This window comes from Oryctolagus cuniculus, chromosome 11, assembly GCF_964237555.1.
Source record: "Oryctolagus cuniculus chromosome 11, mOryCun1.1, whole genome shotgun sequence".
Lineage (NCBI taxonomy): Eukaryota > Metazoa > Chordata > Mammalia > Lagomorpha > Leporidae > Oryctolagus > Oryctolagus cuniculus.
The window spans coordinates 58,763,777-58,789,103 of record NC_091442.1 but is presented as its reverse complement, the minus strand read 5'-3'; the positions used below and the strand labels follow the sequence as shown (position 1 = coordinate 58,789,103).

Below are 25,327 nucleotides of genomic sequence, written 5' to 3'. Positions count from 1 at the left end.
AGCTGAGTTTTTGTCTCCACTCGGCGCTTGACAGCCTTTGATTTGAGTCGACTGTGGCCTTGGTGGGCGAGGGAGTGGGCCCTGATGTCCAGAGCTGTTCAGAACCCGGCGGTCTTAGAAGGTCTGGCTGAGAGGTGGGAGAAGGGAGATGTCCCCGGGCCGCCCTACAACCCGGGGTGCGGAGCGGAGTTCACCCGAGGCCGGGGACCCAGCCGGGTACCTCCCGGCCGCGAGCTCCGCCCCGACCCTGTTTTTGACAAGTTTCTGGCCTGCAACTCCAACAGCCCTGTTTTTCTTCAAGGAAAGCAAGGTCCAGGAATGAGAGAAATGAAGCCTAAAATATAGTTCTCAGACTTCGAGATTTTCTGGATAGCTGAATTTCTCCCTAAATTATGGAACCAACACTGAAGAGCCGTCTTTTTAGTCAGTTCTTTAAAAAAAACGCCCTTTAAAAATATGCAGTTTATAACTTATCTCAAAGCAAATAACACTAATAGAATAAATTCGCCGTTACCCGCTTATCATTTGGCGCGAGACCAAAAATTTGCCAAACCTGATCCCGGATCCTGGCGCAAACCTATCTGTACACTGCCCCCTAGAGGCCGGAAAGCGGAGCTACAGCGCCAGTCGGTTCGGGGGAAGGTCTTCACCCTTAAATTGCTCGATCATTTCCCTCCCTTCCTGCTTTCCAGAGATTTTACCAGGTTACCAAGGAGCCTGCGCAGAGTGCTACAGAGAGAGACGGCAAAAGGGCCGACAGTGAAAAGTTCAGCTTGGTTCTTAAATTTTTGGAGAAGTTTCCAGCTGGTGTACAATGAAGTCATTGGAGAGGCCTGATGCTGGGTCTAGCTAGCTTGACCAAGGCAACGGCCAGGACTGGCACCACCATCCTCTCCTGTTCTCCTTCAGAATCTTTGGAATTTAACACTACTGCTGCAGTCACACCTAATCTTCCCTGCTTCACTCTCCCCCGGGGACTGAAGGACTTGAGTGCAGCAGCAGTGGAGAGCAGTAGGTCTATGGAGATTTTCTTCTTGGGATGGAAGGCGCATGACCAATCAAAAAAAAGCTAATTCAGGGATTTATTTGTTTAACCTTTGGGTAATGGCCCCCTTTGAGAAAGTAATTTAGCAAGAGATTCTAGAAAAAGGCACATGAACTTTTTGCATATTATATAAGGGATTCACAAATAGCATCCCTCCCTCGACTATTTCCATGGTTTCAGAGATTCTAAAAACATAAAATAGGGGTCATATTTGATGAGCTATCTGGTTCTGAGAATGGGGGTGATTAGTTAGCAATAAAAGAGCTACTTTCCAAATCGGATTCTTTTAGTTTATGAAAGATTAAAGGGAATAAAGAGATACACCAAGATGCAGGCAACGTATATTTCTGAATCAATAAAAGATTATTGGGTATACCTTCTTCCAAATTTCTAGTGCCAGACAAAATAGCAAAAAATGAAGCAACACTCCAATGCACTTTTTTTTTCCTTTTTTACTTACATTAAATACATCGGTAAATCAGCAGTCGCATTCTGTTACCACGATTGTTATGTTGGGAGAGGAAGAAAAGGAAAGAAAGGCAAATGCTTTCTTAGAAGAAGGGGAAGACACCCTCCTCCTCTAAAAAACTGATAAGAAAAAAAAATGAAGAGGTGGGAAATAAAAAACTAAGACCCCCAAGCTCAACAGAGCTTAAAGGAAGGCAGAAGAGCTGGTGGGAGTAGAGGGACGGCAGCAAATAGGCCCAGAAGCTAAGGCCAATACTGTTCCTAAGGGGCGGAGCAGGGAGAAGCGGCCCAAGGAGACGGTCTCCCAGCCCCAAGGCAATAAAACATCTTCACTCTTGCTCCTTGGGGAAAGCTGCACAAAGAATTTCATTTCTGAGAGACTCAAGAGAGCCATCCCAGTTCTTCCACATGTAAAAAGAATGTACTGGGTGCGTTGAGAGGCTAGTGGGTCCTGGGAAAGGAAGGGAGAAATGGACACATGTTTCAGGGCCATGAGAACTAAGGCTGCCCCCGGAAGAGGAAGAGAATGTAGGCCTCAGCTTCATGGATTTCTCAGCTGCTCTGGGATACAAGGCAGTCTGCAAGCCAGATGGGCCAGAAAATTTCCAATTCTAGGTGAAAACAGCTTTTCCTATCTTTCTTCCCCTAATTTTCCCAAAACTCTGGGCTAGAACAAGAAGGAACTTGGGAGTTTTTTCTTGCTGTAATGGCTTCCCCCCGATGTCCTAAAACACCTGACGAGAGGCTGGATATTTAGAAAGGACCAGTGTCCTCTGATGATGTGAGACAGCTGTGAGGTGCCTTCAGTACTAGTCATTCCCTGTCCACAGGAACAGGTGGTACACGAAGGGACCACAAGTAGGCTGCTGTGGTATCAGTCCCTAGTGGCTCACAAATTAAACCACCTGTTAGGAAGAGGGACTGGGGATAAGGACAGAGGAACTGAACTCAAGATAGAAACAAAGGAGAAAAACAGGGCCAGATGAGAGGCAGGAGACTGAACAGACTATACAGTGGGAATAAAGATCAGACCTATTTACAGAAAAGTAGAAAAGACATGGTAATGGAAATCAAATTGAATGTGAACCCTTGGAAAGGACAGAAAACTCCTCCCTTTTGTCGGACCCCTCTTTTCTCCCTTACCTTGATCTATGCTATCCTGACACCATTCCCCAGTTGCTTAATTAATTCTCCAGGGAAAAGATATATATGTTTTCAAGAGTATGTACGTATATATGTATGTACACACACACACACACACACTCCTGAGCTAGGTTTGCAAGACAGGTTGTTAATGAGTTGGAGGAAGCTAGCAGTGGAGGCTGGGCTTGAGTAGCTGCCACTGGTACTGTTCTCTACACCTCCTTCCAAAACCACATATACTCTGCAGATTCCATTTAATTAAAAAGGTAGGACCATGTAAATAGCCACACAGCCCAGTGACTGGGCCTGGGACACTCAGGTCATGTGCCAGGTGTGTGTTGCTTCAGTTACAGTCACTGCCTTGCGTGTGACCGCAGACAGACCCACATAAGGAGATTCAGCCACCTTCTGACTTCAAGCCATGACCATCCACCACCACACGCCATTTCTTGAGTACCTGTTCTGTAAGGGGCACTGTTCTGGATATTGTATGGAAGGGGATTCCAGAGAGATAAAAGGCACAGTCATTGCCCACAAGCAGCTTGTAATTTAATTTGGGAGCTGAAACCTACTCAAATGAAGTGGTCTACGACTGGTAACAAGCAATGTCATACACTTGTCCATGTCAACCCCACTGATGACTCCACTCGTGAAATGATCAAATATGGAGATGACAAAAACATTGATATTCACTTGAAAAAGACCAACCCTTGGAGACTTGTCAGTAACCAGCAGACAGACTGGTCCTTCAAGCTGAAAGGAGTTCTCCGCGATGCCTCCCAGGACTTGCTTTATCAGACAGTTGCAAAGGTTTCTCAGGCCCTCAATGTCTATAATGGCAATTCAGTTACTTGTCTTACCTAAGAACCTGAGGAGCCCCTCCTGGAAGAAGAGGTGCAAGTATTTTATGATGAATAAAATTGAACCTCACTAAAAACAAAAAGGTAGAAGGACAGGTGATCAGTAACTCCCCCCACAAAACAAGTATCCACTGAACTACCACCAATTAAAGTGCAAACGGCAGGGGGTTGTGGTCGTTGGGGCTGAGGCCATCCAAAGGCCAAAGGGAGGGGAAAATGCTGATGTATCAGTCAGAGGATGGGTGTCAGAACTGGTGGCCACCCCTCCCCCCCAATTAAATGACAGCAGAGTCAAAGATGCAGGCAACCAGTGAAGATTCTTTGGAGGACTCTGGGTTTTGATCCCCATTGTTAGAGAGATGCTACCCAGGAGACTTGGTGAGGGCAACCTGGGCCTGGAAGAGCCCAGAGCCAGAGACAACCTTGCACCTCCTCCTCTGTCCAGTTAACAACCTGACTCCCTCCAAAACCTAAGAGTTTATCTCCCATTCTCATCTCTCCCCAGGACCATCTCCACAAGGCCAGCCCGTGGATACTGCTCTGCGTTCAAATATGAAACTCCAACCAAACTGAAACAAAAAGGAAGTGTTTCCTTACTCCCTTCTGTTCTGGGCCTTGTTCTCCCCCAGGGCCCTTGATGTGACTTAAATAGAAACCTTCTTCCTCAGTTCCTGGGTTAACCACCTTCTCCATCTTGGGCAGAGGAGAAAAACAGGATTAAGAACAGGGATTCTCAAAAGCAAAAGGGGGAAGGGCAGGAGACAAAAGTGTTTTCTGAAAAGATGGGAAAGAACACTGGGGAGGAGAAGGAAAGATAAGTAGGTCTCTGTCTTGCACCTATAATACAAAGTGAAGAAAGTTTGTTTTGGAAGGTAAGTCCTGGGGGATTTGACCTCTGACCCCCACAGTGAGGGGTAGGAGGCCAGTGGCAACAGCTGCCTGGTGTTGGTTGCTGAAGCGTTAAAAAGTGCCATGACGGAGCTGTCAGGAGGCAGCCCTTGGGAGCCAGGGCTCAGTGTGCTGTTACCGTAGGGGCTGTGTGCTGAGGGGTGGGGATGGAGGTTATTTCTTAGCTCTCGTGCTAGCTCCATACTTCTTTGCTGCTAGCCACCCCCTCAGTTGCTACAACACTGGCTCTTGTTCTGCTGGGACTGCTCATGAAGATCCACGCCCCGGCTTCGGCCTGCTGCACCCCCCAGATTCTGGGGTTCACTCTTTGGCAACTTCTTAGCTAGAGATAAAAAGAGAAGGGAACAAAGTATGGTAGATTTTACTCAAACCCCACCCCCACCCCACCCCAAAAGGCTACTGGGTGGGAAAGGGGGAATTCTAGAGATTAAAGGAATGTTTTGAAGAGGAAGGGCTCACTGTTTGCAAACTACATTAAAGACAAGGGGCTAAATCTGCAGCCAGAAGATAGAGGTCATAACAGAAAGCTAAGGTATTTCCATACCCAGGATTTTTGTAAGAGGAGACATTCCCACCTATCCTTGTTTTGAACTAGTGATGATTTTACCTACAGAGAAGGGGAAAAGACAGGAGGGCCTGAGGCTGCTCTGACCTTACCTATTGCCAGGAAGAGATCGTTCACGTTCATAGCCGTCTTGGCTGAAGTCTCCATAAACAATAAGCTGTTGTCATCTGCATATGCCTGGGCCTCCTGCAAGGGGTGGGGTGTATTGGTGCTCAGAATGTAAGGTGGGAACAAGTGTTGCCCTTCTGCTCTCTTGTAGCACCAGAGTTAGGCAATATTCTAGGTTCCCTCCCCTTAATTAATGCCCCTTTGTACCAACTGGCCCTGGACCCATAATTTGGTGGTGACTCCCTCAAGATAAACCCATGTCCACTCAGTTCAACAAACAGATGCCAGGAAGCTTAATTACAGGGGAGAGGATAATTTGGTTGGGGATTTTTGGATTCTGACACTTGAACAGTCCTTTACATAAAATTCAGTGGCTCCCTCTTTCCTGTTTTCACACTGGTACCCCCACAGCTTGTTACTTCCCTAACACACTGTGCTCTGGAATTTTCTTCTGACTCTTACAATCCCCTGGTTGTCATCAGTGTTATAGTGTTGTTGTATGTAACTTAATGAGGAACAGAGGAATGAGACAATGAATGTCCTTAGATAAGGTTTTCAGAGAGAGCTGGCTTGGGAAGGAGAGGCCCCAGGTATACAGCAAGTGTGTTAGAGGGGACTCTGCAGGCCATCTTACTTCATACTCCACCATGCGCTTGTTGGCCAGGTCAGCTTTGTTCCCCGCCAGGGCAATAACGATGCTAGGACTGGCCTGCCTCTGTAGTTCCTTTACCCATGTCTTTGCTCGGGCAAATGTTTCCTAGGAAAACAAGAAGAGAATGAGTGTGCTGGAATGACTGCCAGTCCACATCCATAACCTTTAAAACAGTCTCAAAAGTCACCTCTTCTAGGAACCTTCTCTCACTAAAAGTATGGGTCTCTGCTAAGTCATTCCTTCCAACGTTTTTGGCGCTTGGAAGCATAATTTGTACTCGTATTTTGCTATATCAGGAAGCTCTTTTGTCTCGCCCACCTAAGTGTTCTCAGCCCACTTACCTGATTAGTAATGTCATAAACAACAATCGCAGCTTGGGCACCCCTGTAGTACATGGGAGCTAAGCTGTGGTATCGCTCTTGCCCAGCTGTGTCCCAGATCTCAAACTTGACTGTTGTATCATCTAGACAAACAGACTGGGTGAGGAAGGCCGCTACAGATGAGAGAACACAAGGAAAACAGTTGTAAGTGGGAGGACGAATGGAAACACACAAGCCCCCTTCAAAATATCTCTACCCTAAGACCACTGAAGCTACTCAGCTACAGGAAAAGGCCTGGCTTTCTCCTAGAGCCGGATTAAGACTGCCTTTGCCATTTTTTGCTTTATCATGCACAGGCCAGAGAAGGCAAATAGGACTACAGATCAGATCTTTTGATGGGTTTTGTTCCCACCATGTTACTGACTGTCAAGGGTTTGTTGTTTTGTTTTGTTTTCCCCCAAAATTGTGCTTAAAAACCACTAACCCTCCGGGTTTTGCCTCTCTTGGAGCCCACCTACTGGCAACTCTGCCAGGAGGTCTCTGACGTAAATAAATCTTGCTTAAAAAAAAAAAAAAACAAAAAAACCAAAAAAAACCAGACTGCTGCCTTTGCTTAAGTCCTTCTAGTCAGAAGTTTCTCTGGCTGATGAACAGGGGCACATCATAAACTATAAGGAAAAGAGAACTAGTACTTATACCAGTTGTGCCTCTACTAATCAAAACTGGAATAACAAATAATGATGGAGACATCAAGTTTCAGATAAAAGTCTCATCAAGAATTAATTAGAAGGATGGACATAGGAGCAGTGGTTAAAACACCACTTGGAATGCCTGCATCTCATATCTGAGTGCTTGGGTTTGAGTCCCTGGGAAACAGCAGATGACAGCCCAATTTGGGTCCCTGCCACCCAGTGGGAGACCCCAGATTGGATTTCAGGCTCCTGGTTTTGGCTTGGCCCAGCCCCAGATGTTGTAAGCATTTGGAGAGTGAACTAGTGGATGGAAGATCTGTGACTGTATGTCTCTGTTATTCAAATAAAAATGAAAATAAAAATCAAAAGAACTGGGGTTGGCATAGTGGCACAGCGGGTAAAGCCACCATCTGCAATGCTGGCATCCTATATGGGCACCTGGTTGAGTTCCAGCTGTTCTGCTTCTGATCCAGCTCCCTGCTGATGCACCTGGGAAAGCAGAGGAAGATGGCCCAAGTGCTTGGGCCCATGCACCCATGTGGAAGACCCAGAAGAAGCTCCTGCCTGACTTCGGCTGTTGTGGCCATTTGGGGAGTGAACCAGTAGATGGAAGACCTCTCTCTCTCTAACTCTGCCTTCCAGATAAATTAAGTGAATGTTTAAAAAAATCAAAAGAATTGTGTTCAACAGTTAAGCTGCCACTTGGGACACCTGTATCTCATGTATCTTTCTGTTTCTGTGCCTCTCAAATAAAATGAAGGAAAAGAAATGTGGTGTTCCTGGATCTGCAGAGGTTATATGAAAAAGTAACAGCCAAATAATGCTAATGATGGTGGGACTTGCCATCAAATTTCAAAGTTTAATCCTTTCAAATTTAATAATTTTATTCATATTTTAAAAACTTTTCTTAATTTTCATTTATCTTAAAGGCAGAGAGAGACATATAGAGATTTTACCATGTGTTGGGTTACTTCCCAAATGCCTACAACAGCCAAGGCTGGGTTAGGCAGAAGTTAGGAGCCTAAAACTCAAGCCAGGTCTCCTATGTGGGTGGCAGGGACACACCTGCTTGAACTGTCACTACTGCCTCTCAGGATCTGCAATAGTAGGGAGCTGGAATCAGGAGGCAGAGCAAGAGCCAGAAGTAAAACCCCGCACTCCAGTATGGAATGCTGGCATCTTAGTGGTTGAGCCAATGCCTCTCCCAAGAATACCATATTTCTAAGGTGACTAGTGAAAAGGAGAATAAAATGGAGGTCTCAGCCCAGGCATGCAATGCATAGGTTGAAAATGCACCCTAGATAAATCTGATGTACATCTTTGATTATGAATCACTGATGCAAGCTCACAGGATTAAGACAGAGTAGGAGAAGGAAAACATAAAAATTAGTCATTTTCTTGGTGTGCTTCTAGAAAGCAAGAAGACGATCCATTTCTGGTACTATAACAATTATTTTTCTGTCTGTATAAAGGTTTTCCAGTTCTGGGGAAAGAATGTGATTAAGAGGGCCAGCTCCATAATCAGGTCGTAGCCTTTCCTTCAAAAGCCTCACTAGACATTCAATTTCTTCTTTCCCTCAGATACTCACCTCCAATGGTACTCTCCTGATATTCGTGGAATTGCCCTTTGACAAATCGTAATACCAGACTAGATTTTCCCACCGCAGATTCCCCCAGCAGGACCAATTTGAATTGGCATATTTTGCTGGCTTGAGGCTGCCCATTGGGCCTGGCTGTGCTTCTGCTAGTCATGGCCAGATTATCAGAGTGGGAAAGGGTAGAGGGAGGGGGATGCCACAAAGCGGCAAAGGGGGGAGGGGGGAGGGGAAGGGACTTCCAGACTTCAACAGTCCTGTAAAGAAAAAAAGGGAGTAAAATTAGACATGGGTGCACTGTAACCCTAATCACTTTTTAAAGACAGAATCTCTTGATTTCTTTACTCCTATGACGCCTTAGCTCTTGCAATCATTCACCATTGGAAGTTTCCACCTCTGAGAAGGTCCCAGGCATTGATACTCAGTAGTAAAAAAGACTGGGGAACGGTAAATAAGAACTGCTTCTGAAGCAATTTGCCCTATCACAAAATCTCCAACTGCCAAGGGAGCACAAATGGAGAGACTGAAAACTGAGAGAAGTTCTTAATCATCCATTAATTCCCCACCAGGTCATCAGGGTTTTTTGGAGTCACAGCTAATTGGTTAACCTTAAATTGATCCACTAACAGGCACCCTAGACCCCTACTATCTCCTTGGTATCATGAAGATGCTTTTCTTTTTTTTTTTTTTAATTTTTTGACAGGCAGAGTGGACAGTGAGAGAGAGAGACAGAGAGAAAGGTCTTCCTTTGCCGTTGGTTCACCCTCCAATGGCCACCGCGGCCGGTGCGCTGCGGCCGGCGCACCGCGCTGATCCAATGGCAGGAGCCAGGAGCCAGGTGCTTTTCCTGGTCTCCCATGGGGTGCAGGGCCCAAGCACCTGGGCCATCCTCCACTGCACACCCTGGCCACAGCAGAGAGCTGGCCTGGAAGAGGGGCAACCAGGACAGAATCCGGCGCCCCAACCGGGACTAGAACCCGGTGTGCTGGCGCCGCTAGGTGGAGTATTAGCCTAGTGAGCTGCGGCGCCGGCATGAAGATGCTTTTCTTCTTACTTTTCATTCTCCTGGCTCTCAAAGTAAGAGATTTACTCTAAGGGTGTGGGGTAGTTGCCTCTCCTAAGGGCAAGAAGTAACTTCCTGCGTATCTGACCAGTCTTCTTGATAACAAGAAGTCTTTCTGAATATCTAGTTGGGGTCCTAATGTTAGAAAATCTTCCTTTCTCCTTTTTGATCCAAGTTGAGGAAACACAACCAACAGATCACTTTACCCTCACTTTGTCTCTGCCCCTTCTCCAAGTCTGAGAGTCTGGCAAGTCTGGGAGTCAGTACACCCCACTTGGCAGCTGTCCTGCTGGTGCCTGGGGTTAGATAACCCTCTCCACCAAAGGGGCCTGATCACTGTAGCCCTCCAGTTAGCGGCAGACAGAGATACACCTTCTAAACACCCGCAGGAGTCTCCAGAGGAGGTATAGGGGTAAGTCTTCAAGCAATCAATATTTGATGAAAGAATACATTGAATCAACTTTACTGCCATCTAAAAGGGCTAAGAGAGCTGGTAGAGGGGAGGGGACAGAAAGAGAAAAGTTGGCACTTTGAGATTCTAATCATCTAATCCTGAGTTTATTTCATCATCCTGACTTGAAGGGAAAGGAAGGGACTACAAAATCTGAAAAGGAGGTAGCATGGGCAGAGCAGGCGAAAACTCGCTCCAAAAACCTAAGAACTGAGTGGTACTTCACTTGTTCAAATATATCTTCTACTCCTTGTGGCCTAGGTAGAGATGCCATAGGTAGATCCTAGGTAGACAGACATCATACTCTGTGGCAGATGTGAGAAGACGTTATTTTGTCACTATAGTGAATGGTTTTGAAGTTCATTTTTTTTTAATATTCTTTTTTTTTTTTTTTTTGACAGGAAGAGTGGACAGTGAGAGAGAGAGAGAGACAGAGAGAAAGGTCTTCCATTTGCCGTTGGTTCACCCTCCAATGGCCGCCACAGCCAGTGTGCTGCGACCGGCGCACCGCGCTGATCCGAAGCCAGGAGCCAGGTGCTTCTCCTGGTCTCCCATGTGGGTGCAGGGTCCAAGGACTTGGGCCATCCTCCACTGCACTCCCGGGCCATAGCAGAGAGCTGGCCTGGAAGAGGGGCAACCAGGACAGAATCTGGTGCCCCGACCAGGACTAGAACCCGGTATGCCAGCGCCACAGGCGGAGGATTAGCCTATTGAGCTGCGGAGCAGGCCCCATTTGGGGTTTTTGAAGTTCAACTAGGATAAAAAAAAAATCTTAAACATCCTACTTACTAGATAGTAGACAGAAAATCATACAGGAGGCAACAGAACAGAGGCTCTGGAATGTGATTCTCGGGGTTTGTTTTCCACTTCTACTTATTAGCTGTCAACCTTGGGGCAAGTGACTGAAGACTTATATGCATGAATTTCAAGATTTTTTTTTTTTGCACCAAAAGAAACCTATCTTTTAATTCCATTTTTAATTCTGAAGTACCCTTGCAGATGTATGCATTCATTTCTGTAAAACAGAATAATAGGCCTTATATGCACCTACTTCATAAGATTGTAGTAAGGCTTAAATGAGCTAATACATACAAAGAACTTACATAAGTATCTGACATAAACTAAGAGCTCAATAAATATTAAGCTTTATACTAATCATTATCAAAATGACATCAAGTAAATTTCCCTAGTTCTCTGTCTTACCTTCCACCGCTATAGTGGCCCTGCTTTTGGTGACCCAGAAAAGGTTAATATATTAAAAGTATATGTCACTATTAGTTGTTATCAACACATTCCTAAAAAGCAACCATAGTACAAAACATGTAGAGAAAGAGAAAAAACAAAAGGGTAAGAGGAATTCAGTAGAGGACTGAGACACTGGTGAGAACCTCAAGTCCCAAAGTAGACTAGATTACTCAGATCCTACCTCCTAGGACACAATTATTATTTTTTTAAATTTATTTTTGTTTATTTGAAAGGCAGAGTTACAGGGCAGGAGGGAGGAAGAGGGAGACAGAGAAAGAAAGAAGAGAGAGAAGACAGGGGAGTGGAGGTGGGAGGAGAGGAGAGGAGAGGGGAGGAGGGGAGAGGGGAGGGGAGGGGAGGGGAGAGGAGAGGAGAAGGGAGGGGAGGGGAGGAGGAGGAGGAGAGGGGAGGGGAGGGGAGGGAAGGGGAGGGGAGGGAAGGGGAGGGGAGGGGAGAGGAGAGGGGAGAGGAGAGGAGGGGAGGGGAGAGGAGAGGGGAGGGGAGGGGAGGGGAGAGGGGAGGGGAGGAGATCTTCCATTTGCTGGTTCACTCCCCAAATGGCTGCGATGTCCCAACTATGCAATGCCTAAGCCAGAAGCCCAGAAGTTCTTCCAGGTTTCCCATATGGGTGCAATGGCCTAGGCACCTGGGCCATCTTCCACTGCTTTCCCAGGTGTATTAGCAGGGAGGTAGATCAGAAGTGGAGCAGCCGGATCTCAAACCAGTGCCCATGAGGGATGCTGGCATCGCAGGTGGAGGCTTAACCCGCTAGGCCACAGCACTGGCCCTTCTTGCCTTATTATTAACATTTTTCTCTGGAAGAACAGGACAAAACCCATGGTTGGATCCTGTTTCTATGAAACAAAACAAAATTCCACAGAGAAAGGCATGGAGAGTACAACTACCTTTGAGGAAAGTGAGATTGAGGTAGGCAGTATGTGAGGGATTCTTTTCATTCTAAACAGATTTTTTTCTTTTTTAAGATCTACTTATTTATTTGAAAGGTAGAGAGAGAGAGAGAGAGAGGAGGGGAGGGGAGGGGAAGGGAGGGGAGGGGAGGGGAGGGGAGGGGAGAGGAGAAGAGAGGAAAGTCTTCCATCCAAAAGTTCACTCCCCAAATGGCCCCAACAGCTGGGCCTGGGCCAACCAAAGCCAAGACCTTGGAACTCCATCCAGGTCTCTAACACGGGTGGCAGGGGCCCAAGTACTTGGGCTATCTTCCACTACCTTCCCAGGCACATTAAAAGGGAGATGGATTGGAAGGGGAACAGCTGGGACTTGAACTGGCGTTCATATGGGATGCCAGCAATGTCTTAACCTGTTGTACCACAACACTGGCCCCACAATTTCTTTCTTTAATTTTAGTTTTTGAAAGGCAGAGAGAGACAGATTTCTCCCATCCTCTGGCTGACTCGTCAACTATTCATCACAGCCAGGGCTGGGTGAGACCAAATCCAAAGAGCCAGGAACTCAAGCCAAGTCTCCCATGTGGGCAGCATGGACTTAATTACTTGAGCTATCACTGCTGCTTCCCAGGGTGTGCATTAGCACGAAGCTAGAATTGGAAGTGGAGCAGGGACTCAAACCCAGTCCAATATGGATGCAGAGCATCTCAAGTCACATCTTAACCCCTCTTTGCCTACCTCTTTTTAAACAGTTGATATATTTTTCTAAAGGAAAAATAAAAAAATCCCAAATTTAAATTAACTGGCCCATCCAAAATTCCGTGAACTATTACAAGAATCAGTCTAATTACCTTCTCAACCCTTGGTCATAGTTGCTGTTTTTATCCTCAAACCTTTAAGGCAGTGTTTCTTAATCTGTGGGCTGTAGGGACAAGCATTGTGGCACAGCAGGTTAAAATGCCACTTGTGACACTGGCATCCTGTATTAGAGTGCTGGCTGGAATCATGGCACTCCTCTTCTGATCCAGCTTTCTGCTAACGTGCCTTGAGAAAGCAGCAGAGGATGGTCCAAGTTCTTGGGGCCCTGCCACTCATGTGGGGGAGATCAGGATGGAGGTCCTGGCTTTGGCATGGCCCAGCCCTGGCTGTTGCAGCTATTTTGGGTAGTGAACCAGCAGATTGAAGACCTATCTTTCTCTATTCCTCCCTGTTGCTCTACCTTTCAAATGAATAAGTCTCAGAATAAGAAACAATTACTTTTAGAAATGTAGGCTGTAAGCTAATGTTGATCTTGAAATCACCTGCTGTGGGGTCAGTGTGGTGGTGCAATGGGTTAACTTCCTGTTTGCGATGCTGGCATCCTGTATCATACATTCTATATGCTTGAGTAATGGCTGTTCCATTTGCAATCAAGCTCCCTGCTAATGTACTTAGGAAAGCAGTGGATGATGGCCCAAGTATTCATACCCATCACTCATGTGGGAGACCAGGATGGAATTCCTAGCTCGTCATTTGGACCTGGCTCAGCCATGGCTATTGTGGCCATTTGGAGAGTAAATAAGCCGATGAAAGATCTCTGTCTCTACTTTTTATTTGTCACTCTGCTTTTCAAATAAATAAGTAAATATATTTTTAAAAATATTTTTTACTTTTATTTGAAAGGTAGAGTTACAGAAAGAGGAGGAGACACATAGATCTTCCACCCACTGGTTCACTCTCCAAATTGTCACAATGGCCAGGTGGAAGCCAGGAGCCCAGAGCTTCTTCTGGGTCTCTCACATGGGTGCAGGAGCCCAAGGGCTTGGGCCATCCTCCACTACTTTCCCAGGCGCTTTATCAGGGAGCTGGATCGGAAGTGGAACACAAGGGGCTCAAGCCAGCATCCATATGGGATGCCAGCATCGCAGGCAGAGGCTTAACCTTCTCTGCCACAACACCAATCCCAATAAGTACTTTTTAAAAAAGAAATCACTTGGGGCCAGTGCTGTGGCATAGCAGGTTAAGATGTGACCTGCAGCGCCACCATCCCATAAAAGCACTAATTCATGTCCTGGCTGCTCCACCTCCGATCCAGGTCCCTAATATGCCTGGAAAATCAATAGATGGGTCAAGTCCTTGGGTCCCTGTGTCCATATGGGGAGAACCAGAAGCTCCTGGCATTGGCCATTTGAGGTGTAAACCAGTGGATGGAAGATCTCTCTGTCTCTCCTTCTGTCTCACTGTAACTCTACCTTTCCAATAAATAAATAAATCTTGAAAGCAAGCAGGAACTTGCTGGATGATCAGTTATTTAAAAAAAAAAAAAAAAAGGGAGCGAGTGGGTATTGTGGTACAGTTGGTTAAGTTGATGCTTGGAAACTTCCCACATCCCAGTATCAGGATGCTGGTTCAAGTTCCAGCTAATTCACTTCTGATCCAATTTTCTGCTAATATGCCTGAGAGGCAATGGATGATGGCCCAAGTACCTGGATTCTGCTACCCATATGAAGAGACCAGGATGGATAAGTTCCTGGCTCCTGGCTATGGCCTGGCTCAGCCCTGGAAGTTGGAATGAATCAGTCACTGGATTCTGTCTCTCCCTCTCCAACACTCTGCCTTTCAGATAAATAAATCTTAGAATAAAAATATACAAAACAAGAAATATCATGTATACCATAAAAATTACATAATTTTGTGAAAATATTTTCCTTTGTGTATATGTATTTTATACACAGTGAATTTAATGTAAAATTGGTCTGTTTACAATGAATCATGATAAAAAATGTTTTACAAACACTCCTTTGGAGAAGCCTGACACTGACAAACTGGTTAAGTAGGGATGCAAGGAAATTTAGTCTCTGGATAGCTGATAACTATGGCTACTACTAACACATATCTACATGAAATTATGATGAAGCTGAATACACAGCTCTATCAGAGGATTCCAAACCCCTCTACTAAGGCAGCAAAGCAGAGGCAGACACTGTGGCACAGCAGGTTAAGCCACTGCTTAAGACACTGGCATCCCATATCAGAGTACTTGGTTCAAGTCTCTACTACTCTGCATTTCTGATTCAGCTTTTCTCTACTGCACCTGGGAAGCACTGGATAATAACCTAAGTGCTTGGGTTCCTGTCACCCATGGGGGAGACTAGGATAGAATTTCTGGTTCTGGCTTTGACCCACCAAACCCCTGGATTTTGTGGGCACTTGGGCAGTGAACCAGCAGATGAAAGACACCTCTGTCACTCTACCTTTTTATTTTTTTTTTTTTAAAGATTTATTTACTTATTTGAAAGAGTTACACAGAGAGAAGGAGGGGCAGAGAGAGAGAGGTCTTCCATCCGCTGGTTCACTCCCCAGATGGCCACAAAGGCCAGAGATGCGCCGATCTGAAGCCAGGAGCCAGGAGCTTCTTCCAGGTCTCCCACGTGGGTGCAGGGGCTCAGGACTTGGGCCATCTTCTACTGCTTTCCCAGGCCACAGCAGAGAGCTGGATTGGAAGTGGAGCAGCCAGGACTCGAACTAGCACCTATATGGGATGCCGGCACTACTGGCTGCAGCTTTACCTGCTATGTGACAGCACTGGCCCCCACTCTACCTTTCAAAAAAAGAAATAAATCTTAAAAGAAAAAAAGAAGTTGCAGAACTTTCATGGCAGTGGGGTGTGCCAACCTAGACCAAGGAAGTCCTGGGTAGCAGCAAGGGCTTTGATATCAGGCAAGCCTGAGTTCTGTTCTCTGCTTCAATGTGCTGCATCACATTGCATCTTAGGCTACTCATTCCTTTCACCTCTCTGAACCTCAGCTTTCTTATCTATAAGGATCTTCAGGAGAGAAGGGGATTGGTAAAAGTAGCAAAAGGCAGAATTTGAATTCACTTTCAAATTACTGTATATATTGAAGAAACTGGCTATTCTTAAGCTAATTGTGTAGATGAATTATTTCCAAAATATCTTAAATTTATATAGAACTTCGCATACATTGTCTCATGGAAAAAGAGAATAGGCCACCATAACCCTAAACTTTAAAACAAAACCGATGGCACAATATGGAAAAAAAAGAAAGATACAAATGATAAACTGATCAAGCTTCCTTCAGGTGTACACACAGATTCTCAAGAAAGGAAAAGTTACTAGTTTCTGTGATTCTTCACATTTTTATCTATTTCAAAGCATGTGATCCAAGGCAAGGAACATTAAGACTCAATGTTACTACTCCACAATATGAAAAAATGGGAGTTAGAATGGACTGAATTCTCACGGCCAGACATATCACTCTAGGCCTGGGAAAACAGCAGAGGAATGGGGGAGTGTGAAGATAGGAAGGAGTCACAGGCACATGAGGGTTTCAAAGTCCTTGTCAGTAACCCCTGTAGACAGGAATCAAGTCAGATCCCAGATAGGGTCAGCAAGCCTTCTTTCTAGTAAGCACAGCCTTGGATTGTCACAGATTAATAACTACTGGGTTAGAAAAGATTACCTTCTACTCCAAAATGTAACCTCAAGGACATGTCATCCCTTCCCTGTTCACAATAAATTTTGATCTTTAGTCTTATTGGTGAAGGTATTACATTTTTTAAAAACTCTTTTGGGGCTGGCGTTGTGGTGCAGCAAGTCAGAGCCCTGGCCCACAGTGCCGGCATCTCATATGGGCACTGGTTCGAGTCCTGGCTGCTCCACTTCCAATCCAGCTCTCTGCTATGGCCTAGGAAAGCAGTGGAAGATGGCCCAAGTGCTTGGGCCCCTGCACCCACATGGGAGACTTGGAAGAAGCTGTTGGCTCCTGGCTTTGGATAAACTCAGCTCTGGCCATTGCAGCCATTTGGAGAGTAAACCAGCGGATGAAAGACCTCTCTCTCTGGTTCTACCTCGCTCTGTAACTCTTTCAAATAAATAAAATAAATTTTAAAAAACAAAAAAGAAGCAAACTCTTTTAACCTTCTAACCCCCCACTGTTGTGGGCTTCCTCAAGTCCAAGAATTGGTTAGCAACATTTTGGGGAGGAGGGTATTTCCTTCTTCTTGAAAGACTGAGACAAGGGCCGGCACAGAGGCATAGTTGGTAAAGCCGCTGCCTGTGGTGCTGGCATCCCACATGGGCGCCGGTTTGAGTCCCGGCTGCTCCACTTCTGATCCAGCTCTCTGCTATGGCCTGGGAAAGCAGTGGAAGATGGCCCAAGTGCTTGGGGCCCTGCATCTGCATGGGAGACCTAGAAGCTCCTGGCTTCGGATGGGTGCAGCTCTAGCCATTGTGGCCAGTTGGAGAGTGAACCAGCAGATGGAAGATCTCATTCTCTCTCTTTCTGCCTCTCCTTATCTCTCTGTGTAACTTTTGACTTTCAAATAAATAAATCTTAAAAAAAAAAAGACCAGAGAACTAGAAATAATACAATTAAGATTCAGTTGAGGGGCTGGTATTGTAGTACAGCAGGTTACACAGCTGCCTGTGACACTGGCATCTCATGAGCACTGGTTTGAGTTCTGGCTGCTCCACTTCCAATCCAGTTCCCTGTTAATGCACATGAGAAAGAAGCGGAAGGTGGTTCAAGTTCTTGGGAACCTAAACTCATGTGGGAGACCCAAAAGAAGCTCCTGGCTCCTAGCTTTGGCCTGGCCCAGCCTGGGCTATTGCGGCCTTTTGGAGAGTGAACCAGCAGATGGAAGATCCATCTCTCTCTATTCCTGCCTTTCGAATAAACAAATAAATCTTAAAAAAAAAAAAAAAGTTGGCCAGCGCCGCGGCTCAATAGACTAATCCTCTGCCTTGCAGCGCCGGCACACCGGGTTCTGTCCCGGTTGCTCCTCTTCCAGGCCAGCTCTGTGCTGTGGCCCGGGAAGGCAGTGGAGGATGGCCCAAGTGCTTGGGCCCTGCACCCCATGGGAGACCAGGAGAAGCACCTGGCTCTTGCCTTCGGATCAGCGTGGTACGCTGGCTGCAGCGCACCAGCCGTGGCAGCCATTGGAGGGTGAACCAACAGCACCCTCTTTCTTTTTCTCTCTCTCACTGTCCACTCTGCCTGTCCAAAAAAAAAAAAAAAAAAAAAAAAAAAAAGTTGACAATGAACAAATGATACACTCAAAGGCAAAAAAATAAACCAAAGAAAACTAGCCAATGCTGTTATGATTATTACCTCCAAATTTGAGGTGCCAAAAAAGAAGGGGGCTGAAGGAGCAGGTTATTCTTCCCTTCAATGTTTACAGCTCATAACAAAATAAATCAGATTTAACATTTCTTAGTGCCACTCCATAGGAACAGTTTACCAAATGAATCCTTAAGTAGGGAGGACTGAGATTAACCATCGGCCAGCCCACCAAGGACAGCACTGGAGGGGTGGGAGTGGAGGATGTTCTTTAGTGTGGGCAGCTCTCCAAGCTACATAAGAAAGTAGGCATAACAGGAAAGGTTTCTAACTTGCCGATACTAGCTACAATAAGACTCCATTTCTCATGGCCGGTGCTGTGGCATAGCAGATAAAGCCACTGCCTGCAGTGCCGGCATCCCATATGGGCACTAGTTGAGTCCCAGCTTATCCGCTTCCGATCCAGCTCTCTGCTGTGGCCTGGGAAAGCAGCAGAAGATGGCCCAAGTGTTTGGGCCCCTGCACCTGCTTGGGAAGACCCAGAGGAAGCTCCTGGCTCCTGGCTTCACATTGGCGCAGCCATTGTGGCCAATTGGGGAGTGAACCAGCGGATGGAAGACCTCTCCTTCTCTCTCTGTGTAACTCTTCCAAATAAATAATTTTGAAGAAAAAAAAAAAAGACTATTTTTCAGGCATCCTTCTACTTGCTGGCTTCAAGTTCCTCTATTAAATATATATGAAGGCTCTAGAAACTTATCACTTACCAAAAGAGACAGAGCTAGTATACAACTACAGGAATCTAGTTCAATCCAAAATCAGACCTATAAGGTCCATCAGCCAGGTAAAAGCCAGTCTGGAGGTCACTAGTTCAGTCTGCGTAGGTGAGGAAACTGAGGTACACACAAGACAACTTGTTTGCTGTTACTATGGTCAGCTATCAAACAACTGCTGAGTAACAAATGTAGGACTTCTAGTCAGGTACTCCTGTCTCTCTCTTTTTTTGATTTATTTATTTGGAAGGTAGAGTCACAAAAAGGAGGGGGGATCTTCCACACCCTGGTTCATACCCCAAATGGCTGCAACAACCAGGAGCCAGGAACTCCACCCAGGTCTCCCACAGTGGTGGCAGGGACCCAAATACTTGGGCCACCCTCCGCTGTTTTCCCAGGCACATTAGCAGGGAGCTGGATTGGAAGTGGAGCAGCTGGGGTTCAAAGTGCTGCCCATGTGGGATGCCAGCACATGCATGATACCTCTTAAGGAAGTAGGAAATGCTGAACTCTGAAGGCTCCAGAACAGGAATAAGAGCTTAGATGGGATAAGGTTTCTGTCTGTATTCCATTCAGGTAAGTATTTGCATTGGAATTTAAAACAAGCTAGGAAGACCAAGGCCTTTCCTAACATGGGGTCCAGTTCTGTACCCTTCTGACAGAGGACTGATTTGTCACTACTCCTTTCTGTAAGGTCCTGATCAATTCTTGCCAGGAGAGTTAGAATAAAAGAAATTCAACGGGAAGCAAAAAGAAAACAAACATAACTTTTACAAGACTCAATGGAATTGGGATTAATACTGGAAATTTACTAAGTAGCAGCCATCATTGTGGTGCAGTGGGTTAAGCCACCACTTGCAATGCCAGCATCTCATGTGAGCATGAGTTTGAGTTCTGGCTGTTCCACTTCTGATACAGCTCCTTGCTAATGCACCTGGAAAAACAGTGGAAGATGGCCCAAATACTTGGGCCTCTGCCATCCATGTGGGAGACCCAGAATGGTTGGTGTTCCTGGCTCCTGGCTTCAGGCTGGTCTAGCCTGGCAGTTGCAGCCATGTGGGGATTGCACCAGCAGGTGGAACATCTCTCTCTGTTTCTCCCTCTCTAACTTTGCCATGTGGCAAATAAGTAGTCTCAAAAAAAAAATTTTACTAAGTTTTAGCAGAAGCCAGTAAATACTTTCCTCTCCTTTCCAACTTTATTTGGACTCAAATCACCAAAATCTTGAACTGAGAGTTTTATACACTACTTGGTTCAGCTCTTTCATTGTGTTAATCCAATGTTATTCAATGAGTCACTGACTAAAATGAAAGCCCTTTTACTTCCCCCACCTTTTCCCTTATATTTCTCTAAGAGGTAGAAAGTATACTTATTTTGTATCAGCATGGTAGTACTAACTGCCTATTATTGACCTAGGAAAGACTGTAATGCCCTTCCTCACTCTGCCTAGCAAAATCCTAATGTATCTTATAAGGCAAAGCTCGAATGTCACCTTCTCTGTGAGACTGCTTAATTAGCTCCCAAGTAGAATTCATCATTGCTACCACTGTTGTCCCACTGGGTCTCTCAGTGTTAAGATTGTGTTTCTGTCACAGTATTTACCACGTTGTAAGAGTTGTGTCTGTTTGCTCTGCTAAAACCTGAACTTCTGAAAAAGCGAGACCATTTTTCATGTCACTGTAAATCTGCACAGCAGGGCACAATGACTGGCCCCTGGTAGGTGCTCACTGAATGTTCCCTAAATTAATTATGACCAAAGTAATTCTGCTTCCCTTCCCCAATCAACTCTCCACTTCTGTGTCATCTGGGTAGATCTTACTCAGTTCCGTTTGGGCACATTTTTAATAGGCCTGAAAAACCAATTCACTACCTGGTCCCTTTGTGATCTCCCTTGGATGGAGGGCCCCCGGGACTCAGCCCACAAGGTACTGTTGCAACTCACATGGGCTAACTGCTTTTCCTGTCACCCGTGACTGTGCCTTAGATGGCCTAATCACACTCTATATGCAGCCCTCCCACCCCAACACTGAAGCAACTGTGGCTAAAAACAAAGTTCCCTGAATTTGCCCTTGATGTTAAATAGTTTAAAAACAAAAAAGTCTGGGGTCATTATCTACTAAATTCATGAACTTGAGAAACAAAGTTTAAAAAGTAATTCCTACCACTCCAGAGGTCCCCATTGCTCCTAAAGCTACAATGTAGCCCAGAAGTCTGCACACAAGCTGCCCCTCTGAGCACCTCCCTTATTCAGCTCAGTTGCTGTTCAGTGAATGCTAACTGTTTCCTAGAACACTCCTGGGAAGTAGGAGTATAACGTGCAGGGAGTTTATGGTGCCCTTCCTCTCAGAGGGCTGCTATATTTCCTTATTTCAAGCTCACTGTTTCACACTTTGGCTACTTTCTCATCGGAAACGCTTTAGGATTAGGGAGTGGGCTATATAACTGCTCCTCCTACTTTGAGCCTTGTTTTCAGCAGTCTACTTCACGTCAGTGCACACAAGCAAAACAGAGAAGAGCAACCCTTGCTGCTAGGCAAAGAATTAGATGATACAAGGTTATGATGACATGGGACAACAGAAGAGCCCTCTTCTCCAAATATAGTCTTGCAACTCCAGGTCCATGTTTGAAATTCACATTGATAATTCCACTCCGTAGCTCCCTCTTAAGGTGCACAAGTCCTTGAAAGACTCAATACTTTAAATGACTGTGTGTTACTTACACTTTAATACGGAACAATTCCAGATTCTTCTATGAAGGTAAGTTTTGATGAAGGGTAAAGTAGATAAAAAAAAACACAAAGGAACATAGAGCAGAAACAGGATATGATGAGGAGATGGGATATGATGAGGGTTCAGAAAATGGCAGAATGGACAGGGTTAAAACATACATTCCGCTATACAATTTTCTCAAGAACTGGCTTGGCAGGTGAGAAAAGTTCTTTAAATAGGGAACAATAAGCATCATTTCTGATGGGCAATGTAAAGGCAGGACATATTAGAAGGATTCTATAAAGCCAGTAAGGACAAATTAAAGTAACAGGGTAGTAGTATGAAATGCTCTAGCTATGGGGTGGCTTTGGGGCACAGCAGGTTAAGCTGCACTTGGAACACCTGCATCCCATATCAGAGTCCCCCATTCAAGCTCTGCTATTCAATTTCTTACCCAACTTCCTGCTACTGTATCCTGAGAGGCAGAAGATGACGGCCCAAGTGCTTGGGGGCTCTGCCACCCAGGTGGGAGGCCAGGATGGAGTTCCAGGCTCCAGGCAGCCTGGCCTAGCTCTGCCTGTTATGTGCATTTGGGGGAGTAAACCAGCAGATCAATTTCTTTTTCTCTGTTGCTCTGTCAAGCAGAGGAAAATAAACAGACATTAAAGACATAGGAGGGGAGGGGAGAAGAGAGGAAGAAATGCCCTAGCCATACACTCAACTCCGATTTAGAAGAAAACCAATTTCAAGTCTAGAGAAACTTGGAAGCTTCTCAGATCCCTTTAGAAAGAGAGATACAAGGGGCCTCTTAGGAAAATCATTCTCATTTTCCAGGATAAGGAATGGATGGTTAAGTGATGTGAATATGCAGAGACCATGAACCAGAAGACAGAAGTCTTAAATTCTTCACTTTCAGACATGCCAATAATTATCCTAGACAAAATGGTCTGATTCACCTTAATGTTTCTTTCTTGCCGATAAAACAGAAAAAAATTTTCTCCCTCTACCTGAACATTTCTTAGGGTCTCTAGTGCACAACTGGGATGTGTGTGTGTACTGCAGGAAACAAACGATAACCTAAAACACACCCCTCCCTTGGTTGTCTGAATTTGGTGGAAAATAAAATGGCCAGTGAAAGAATAACAGACTAACACCGAAAAGGTAAAGAAATGACAGATGACAGTCTGATAACACAAAAACAGAATTGCTTTTGATGGCACATCCCCCAGTTAGATCAGTCTGGTCTCGACCTCCCTGAGTCAAACAGGAGGTATGTGAAGGAGGACTTGCACTGTGTACTTCTGTACAGCACAAGTAAAAGTACTTAAAAACATGTGGATATTTTGTAACTCAGGAATGCATTGATAAAATACATCAGTATAGAAGGGAAAAAGGAGGAAGTACAGCCAGGGAAAATCAAATAGGCTCCCATTTATCAGGGACTAGGTCAGCAGACCATTAAAAATGGAGAGAACAGGATTCCAATCCTCTGCCTTCTTTTTTCTCTATTCCTCCATTCCTCAAATACCTGATGGTTCGACTCAACTTCCTAATAGCACAGAAACCTGGGCTCCTGAGGAAGTGGACAAAGAACAAGGTGGTGATGCCAACCTTCTGCAATGGAATTTCTCCTTCTCCAAATCTCTTCCTCACTGGTATCACCTCTTAATTCCAGGCCTGGTTAACTTCAGTACCTGACCAGGAACGCCCCAAGTCTAAGTCCCACAAAAGTTTCCACCAACTACCCTCAGACTATCTCTTGATGGCCAGGGATCCCTAAGTTCCTTTCTGGGTAAATAATGAGATCATTGCCCATTTCTAGGCTGAAGACCACATTATTAAGTGGGAAAGAACTGAACAAAACATCGCCAAGTTACCAACTTCTTTCGCCAGACAGGAATCCGTGGTAGGGAAGAGAAGAACTGCAGTCTAAGACCAGACCCAGAGAGAAAGTGCAGGGGCTGAACCAGGAGCAGTCAACAGTCATGGGGAAAAAAGTAAACTCACTTCTTTCTCCGTTCCCTACCCTGGGACTATCAAAAACCTTCCCACTGCCCCAGCGAGACGCTAAGGGGAACAAAAGAACGGGTTCTCCCGAGGCTCAGCGTCCAGCCCACCCTGCAGCACAGCCCCAGAAGCCCCGGCAAGGGACACCAGGCCCTGCTTCCGTGCCCTCAACTACCTCAGTCTTCCAGACGAGCAGAGCTGCCCTCGTCTCCCTGAACAGAAATCCTCTCGGCTTCACATCACAGCACCCCCAGTCTCTTCACGGCAGCCACTTCCCCTCAAAAAGAATGCCTCTTAGCCAACCTAAGAGCCCTTCTCGGGCCCTCCCAGTTAAGACAGCCCTCCAAGAGACCCGGCCCCGGCTACCCCCGGGGCCCGGGCGTCAGCTCTGACCCCTTCTCACCGCCAGGCAAATGGGCTTACCTCACCCGCTGCCCCGTCCCTTTCCCCAGCTCCTCCCTCTCCATGAGTAATGAGGCCTTCCCCTACCCTCGCACGGCCTCCGGCTCCCGGCCGCCGGGATCCAGCCGCCTCCCCAACTTCAGCCTCCCAGCCCGCCCGGTCCCCTCCTCAGCGCCCCCACTAGGCCTGCCGGGGCCCGGCCCCCTTCTCCCCTCTCCACTGGGCCACTCTCTAACCCCTCGCCTAGGCCCAGACCCGACTGCGCTCTCAGGCCAGGCCGCTCTCATCTCCCGGCGCCTCTGCCTCTGCCCTTGTGGGCTCCATCAGCTCGGTACCTGGGGCTCCGTCTCCCCCGTCGGGCCCAAGCCTGTGTCGAACAGACAAACAGCTGCAACTCAACCAAACCTCCTGCCCCTCCTCCTCCTCCTCGCCCTGGGGCGGGGGCCCCAGCCAATAGCATGATTACCCGCCTACCATCGAGGGTGGGCTGTATGTGCACTCATCCGCCAATCCTCTGGAGAAAGGCGGGACTCTTGGGGTGTTGTCGCCAACGAGTACGAGCAAGGGACTGGACAGGCAGGGTCATAAGCCAATACAGGGAGAGAAACCTGGAAGACGGACGAGGTGATGGGCCGTTAAAGAGCGAGCTCCCGGAGACAGGGGGCGGTACGTCGTTGATAGACGTGCGTACCAGCCAATAAAACCTCGACACCCCATGACCCCCGCCTTTTGACTCATAAACATCTAATCAGGTGAGTGATGGAGGCGGGTCCAAGTGAGACTTTAGCCAGTGCTGCGGAAATTCGGGACTTGACTGGCAGGCAAGGCGGGGTTGAAGGAAGCCTGAGGGAGGCCGTTACTGACCTTCGCTCCTCCCCCTGGATTTGGCGGGGGCTGACTCGGGGCCCCGCCCTCTATGACAAATTCGCGGGCGTAAAGGGAAATACCTCTGAGGGGACCCGGCGCCTGGGAATTTGAGAGACGCGCCTCAGCGCTCTTCCTTTTAGCGAGGGTTCAGAGGACGTGCGTTTTCGGCGTGGCCTGCGGGCGATCTGAGATGTTTTTTTGATGGAGACAATGGCAACTACAAAAAGCAGTAGCTGGAGACGCCGTGGTAGTAATTTTCTATACTCAGTGGGTATTTTTTGAATTGTATGTAAATGTGAATAAGATAATCTTCAGAAACTCTGCCGTGTGTGATAAGCAACAGAAAGGAAAATCAACGCGGCTTACTGGGAAAGGCGGTGTACAGGTGGATGGATTCTTCTGGAACCTACTTCCAACCCTACTGCAGATTCTGGAATGGTCGCTGTGTGTGTGGGGGTGGTGGGGTGGGGGGAGGTAGGACTTGCTGTGTGGG

General features: G+C 46.5%; 1 protein-coding gene and 1 long non-coding RNA gene across 8 annotated transcripts; one reads left to right on the top strand and one right to left on the bottom strand.

Moving 5' to 3' along the window:
* LOC138844359 (uncharacterized) lies at window positions 1–3,785 on the top strand. Its single transcript, XR_011380089.1, has 2 exons — window positions 1–134; window positions 302–3,785. It is a non-coding gene; the product is annotated as an uncharacterized lncRNA (long non-coding RNA).
* On the bottom strand, window positions 3,184–24,614 carry RAB5B (RAB5B, member RAS oncogene family). Of its 7 annotated transcripts, none has more exons than XM_070052375.1 (7): window positions 24,303–24,395; window positions 10,661–10,886; window positions 8,352–8,614; window positions 6,092–6,243; window positions 5,733–5,855; window positions 5,083–5,176; window positions 3,184–4,747 (listed from the first exon to the last, which is right to left on the bottom strand). In XM_070052375.1, the coding sequence occupies exons 3-7, from the start codon at window positions 8,512–8,514 to the stop codon at window positions 4,632–4,634; spliced, it is 648 nt and encodes a 215-aa protein (XP_069908476.1). In that variant the 5' UTR covers window positions 8,515–8,614; window positions 10,661–10,886; window positions 24,303–24,395; the 3' UTR covers window positions 3,184–4,631. The 7 variants fall into 7 exon arrangements, with proteins under 7 accessions (XP_069908476.1, XP_069908475.1, XP_051702315.1 ...); XM_070052374.1 differs by lacking the exon at window positions 10,661–10,886 and adding an exon at window positions 23,741–23,836 and having other exon boundaries at window positions 24,303–24,359; XM_051846355.2 differs by lacking the exons at window positions 10,661–10,886; window positions 24,303–24,395 and adding an exon at window positions 24,442–24,614.
* Between the last annotated feature and the right edge of the window lie 713 nt (window positions 24,615–25,327).

What these genes read in the sequence shown, in the direction of transcription:
- RAB5B (XM_002711064.5), bottom strand. Translation starts at nt 24,427, where the DNA reads ATGCTATTGGCTGGGGCCCCCGCCCCAGGGCGAGGAGGAGGAGGAGGG. An exon ending in TTTATGACATTACTAATCAG is followed by an intron (nt 5,856 to 6,091) that starts GTAAGTGGGCTG and finishes TTGTTTTCCTAG; the next exon opens with GAAACATTTGCCCGAGCAAA. An exon ending in CGATCTCTTCCTGGCAATAG is followed by an intron (nt 4,748 to 5,082) that starts GTAAGGTCAGAG and finishes TTTTATCTCTAG; the next exon opens with CTAAGAAGTTGCCAAAGAGT.